Below are 4,792 nucleotides of genomic sequence, written 5' to 3' on the forward strand. Positions count from 1 at the left end.
TCCGTCTCTTATCAAAAAAAAAAAAAGTAACTGCAAAACAGCTTCAGGCAGGTCCTTCAGGAGGTGTTACAGAAGAAGGTATTGCTGTCACAGGATAGGACAACTCCATGTGTGTTATTACCCCTGAAGACCCTTTCAGTGGTACAAGATGTGGAGGTAGAAGACAATGATATTGATGATCCTGACCTTGTATACGCCTAGACTAATGTGTATGTTTGCGTTTTCGTTTTTAACAAAAAAGTATAAAAGTTGCAAAAATTGAAAAATAGGAAAAAGCTTATAGAATAAGGATGTAAAGAAAGAAAATATATTTGTACCCTGACTCACTCAGAGTAACTTTTAACTTTGCAAGCTCCATTCATGGGAAGTGCCGTATATAAAAGTACAACTTTTTAAAATCTTGTATACCACATTTTCACTGTACCTTTTCCATGTTTAGCAATGTTTAGATACACAAATAGTTACCACTGTGTTACAACTGCCTACAGTATTCAGTATAGCCACATGCTGTGGAGGTTTGTAGCCTAGGAAAAATAGGCTGTACCACATAGCCTAGGTGTGTTGTAGGCTACAGCATCTAGGCTTGTCTAAGTACACTGTATGATGTTCACACAGCAATATCACCTAACAATGCATTTTTCAGAATAAATTCTCCATCACTAAGTGAAGCATGATTGTATTTCTGACATTGTATTTTATCAATAAAAGTAAACTACATCTCACCTCTGAAGCTAATTTCTTGTTAGAGCCAAAAGCATTTCTAGTCTGTCTTATTCTGCTTTATCCAATTATAGGATGTCTAATTGTAGCCAAAAACATGGCATAAATCACATATAAAATTCCAAAATTGTATAGTTTATCTCAAATACACTAAATTCCACAAACCGCTTTGGTCTTCCCCCAACAAAAAATTTAAGATTACCTACATGCAATTCTAGATGGAGCACTAAGCATCAGACCATAATTTTCCGTTCCTACATAAAGCGGCTTAGAGAGTGAACGCCCTCTCTCCATCACGCATACTTCTGGTTTTCGGTAATGGAGATTGGTAAAGACTTTCAGACCCATGTTCTTTAAAGAAACAAACAACAAAAATATTGTTCATTCTTTTCATGCAAGAACTATAAAAGGCCTGTTACTTATATTGTAAAGATAAATGGATCGTCAGTATCCATATTTTCTGTCTTAACAAAGGCCTGAGAAGTTGCAAGTCAACTTACCTCTATCTGACTTATGGAAAAGCCCTATTTTAGAGAAAAAATGGTAATTACTATGATTTATCTAGCACTTATTATGTGCTAGCATTTTTCTAAGTATTTTCCATTATTCTCCATTTCATCCTAAGTGAAAAATACTGATGAGATGAGCACTATCATTACCCTAATTAACATCAAACACACACACACACACACACACACACACACACACACACACGGCACACTCAGTAAATTGAAGAGCTGGAACTTGATAAAGTCTGTCTGATTCAACGCCCCTTTTCTTATACACTCGTGACATAAATTATAAAGATTCTTTCATGGAAGTCTCAGCATATTTCATTAACGGCCTAGGGATATCTGGAGTCCACACTCTCTTAGCCTCTTGATTTGACTATCTTTGCATAAGATTTATTGTATTAATTGGAGACTGTCTTTTTCTTTAAATGAGGTTTTGTAATTGTAGCTACATGATTTATTTTCAGCAGAAAATTTAAAAATCAACAAAATTAACATCTCCTTTTTATAAGACACTTTCTCTGTACTCTATTGGCAGATTACAGACACAAATCTCAAAGTATAGGCAGAAAACTACATAATTAAGAAAACATCAATATGCATTATGAATACTAAAAATTGAGATGAAATATTTTCCAAATTCCTTAGTGATCTTACCATGACAATATTATAGATGTCTCCATCCCCATAGTTGCTTACAGGCATGTAATATAAACCATTGTAGAACATATCTCTCTGAGGAATGCAAGGGTCTTCCTTGCCATCATCAAGATTGAGGCCACGGTAGAAATAACCATACAGCTCTATACTTGGAACCATGTTATACACCTATGAGAAAAAACATTTCCCAATAATTTTAAGCACTTCTTTTACAATTACAAAATTGGCAAATTGTGTACTGTACCATTTATTCTTGTTCTTTTCTTTAAGAGCATGGCCATCATATTTAATCCAGTATTTTCACTTAAGCTCTTCCTTTCAAAAGAGCAAACCACTTTTGTTTTAGGCCACCGATACCATGTTCACAGAATTTCTCAGCTTAGGCACAGGATTTAAGAGAGAATATAAGAAAGCAATGCCTGATTATTGATTAACCCAAGGCCCACTGTACAGACAATCAATTATAATGCTAGAACTTCTAAGTCTGGAGAATAATATTAGCTGGCTGATTTTAAATCTTCTTACTTAATCTTCCAAACAAAACATAAAATCAACAAGGAGAACAAGTAATGATACTCATGACTAATATCTTTAACATTACTGCGATACAGAGAATGCCATGATCTTCAAATTATTCCTTAGTAGAGAAACAAACACCAAATTCCAAGAGAGCTTCTACTGCTGTTGCAGAGGGAAGGCTTAAGAGACTGCAGAGAAAAAGCAGAAAGGCATGGAAAAATGAGAAGAAACACGCACCAAGTCAACGCCAAGTAAAAGAAAGTCTAGCATTGTTAAAAATACAAATCATAGTTTTCAGACTCAACAGTTCCCAGTACTGCACACAGGGAAAGGGCTTGGAATGAATGGGCCTGGTAGTGGAAGCTTCCAAAAAACATGACTAATGGGAAATAATCAGATCACAAGAAGAGGTGTGCAGACCCTTGGAGACAGGGCATTTAAAGAAGGAAAGGATGTCATAGGATAAAATACTCCCTTCACCTCATTTCCATCACCAACATTTTTTAAATAATGCATTTTACTAAAAAAAAGAAAGGGCACTCTTCACCTATGAACACTGTGCACAAAATATCAAGAACTAGAAAAAATCAACTCCATACAAAGCTGCTGTAAGAGAAAATAGGAAATGTAAACCAAAACAGTTCAGCTAATGAAACTTCTCCACTAAAGTCCCTAAGTAAATAAATAAGTAAACGAAGAAAAGTCATACCAAAATAATTTAACATAAGTGAAATATTCTCAAGCATGTATTTGGGGTATTTAAAAGGCAGCATGAGTCAGAAACTCAATTAAGAGAAGATAGAAATGGAAAAAAAAATCAAGAAGAAATAAAATGAGGCTTTATTGAACTCAGAAAAACTAGACAAAATTATATCATAAATAAACCCTAAAGTATAAGGACATCAAGATAAAACAGTTCAGAGAAAACTTTAAAGGCAGCGTAGAGGAAAAACCAAAGAATAAAACTGGGAGAGAATGAATTAAAACAGGTCACAGACAAAGTGATTGAATTGGAAAGCAGGCAAGGAAGATCCAACAAATGTACAGAGATTTTTTTAGAACAAAAGAAAAGGGAAAGACTAATATTTACAATTATAATTCAGGAGAAATATCTGAAAATAAAAAAGATTTGAGTTTACAGATTGCATGAGTCCACTGCGTATCTGGCAAAACTTCTACAGAGTAATACATTCTTACTGAAACTATTAGACTAAAGTATAAGCGGGAAAAACATTCAAGGCCTTCAGACATAAAGATAAAGTAGCCCACAATGGAAAATGAATTAAACTAATGTCAGCACTATTAAAACCATTTTCAAAGCAAGTCAATAATAGGGTAGCATTTCAAAGAAATTTTAAAATGTATAAACCAAAGATTTAATATACAAATACCTGTCCTTCATTTATTAAGGCTTTAGAAAAAATAATTTTGAATATGAAAATCAGAGAATTCTATACTTATGTAATATCCTGAGGACTTTAGTAGAGAATTCATGTTTAAAAATTATTTATTTATTTATTTTTGAGACAGGGTCTCATTCCCTTGCCCAGGCTGAAGTGCAGTGGTACAATAATGGCTCACAGCAGCCTCGATCTCCCAGGCTCAAGCAATCTTCTCACCCCAGCCTCCTGGAGAATGAGCTTTATGTAACCAAAAGGTGACTCAGGAAATTAGTAAAACTTGATGAATAAGAGAAACAATAAAGAATGTAAACATTATATATCCTGACAAAAAAGGAAAGATACAACAATCAAATGAGAGAAGAGGGAGAGAAAAGTGGAAACTAGAGATTACTGACTGTTGTGTAGGTAGCAGTTAAGACTCAAAGATTAAAAATAATAGACTAGATATTAAGGTTAAGCAAGAAAAAAATGAGATTGTGATATTATAAAATATGTAAATATAAAAATAGCCACTATAATAAAAATTCAGCCTGGCCTGAATACTCAAAGAAGCTTCAAGCAAGATAACAAAAAACAAACAAACAAAAAAGCTAAAGAAATAAAGTAGTTTTAAATAAAATATAGAATCATAAGAAAAATAGTATGATAGAGCTGAGGCCTAACACATACATCATATCAATAGAGTGAATAGACTTTATTCTCCTTTAAAAGACAAAGATATGTATATTTAAAACAAAACCCAATGCTGTACTTGATACAAAAGACAAGTGGAGTGTGTATTTCAAAATGTGAAATCCAAAGGGCAGGTAAAGGAAAATAATAAGAATGCAAAGGCTGCAATCCTCCTGTTACTGGAAATAGTAGAAGTAAGGCCAAAAGACATCAAACAAGACAGAAAAGAATACTTACTGCTAAAAGCTACAATTCATAATAAAGCCATAACAGTTATGATTACCTGTGCAGAAACTACAGAAGATG

General features: G+C 33.6%; 1 protein-coding gene across 1 annotated transcript in view; it reads right to left on the minus strand.

Moving 5' to 3' along the window:
- The window catches only part of LOC105541986 (ovostatin homolog 2-like), a 69,521-nt gene that overhangs the window by 31,711 nt on the left and 33,018 nt on the right, over nucleotides 1-4,792 (minus strand). The window contains exons 16-17 of the mRNA XM_011983312.1: nucleotides 1,890-2,060; nucleotides 927-1,071 (exon numbers count right to left, since the gene is read on the minus strand). Of these exons, the coding sequence (XP_011838702.1) occupies nucleotides 927-1,071; nucleotides 1,890-2,060 (316 nt within the window). The remainder of the gene's footprint in view (nucleotides 1-926; nucleotides 1,072-1,889; nucleotides 2,061-4,792) is intronic.

Source organism: Mandrillus leucophaeus, unplaced genomic scaffold, assembly GCF_000951045.1.
Source record: "Mandrillus leucophaeus isolate KB7577 unplaced genomic scaffold, Mleu.le_1.0 Scaffold249, whole genome shotgun sequence".
Taxonomy (NCBI): Eukaryota; Metazoa; Chordata; class Mammalia; order Primates; family Cercopithecidae; genus Mandrillus; species Mandrillus leucophaeus.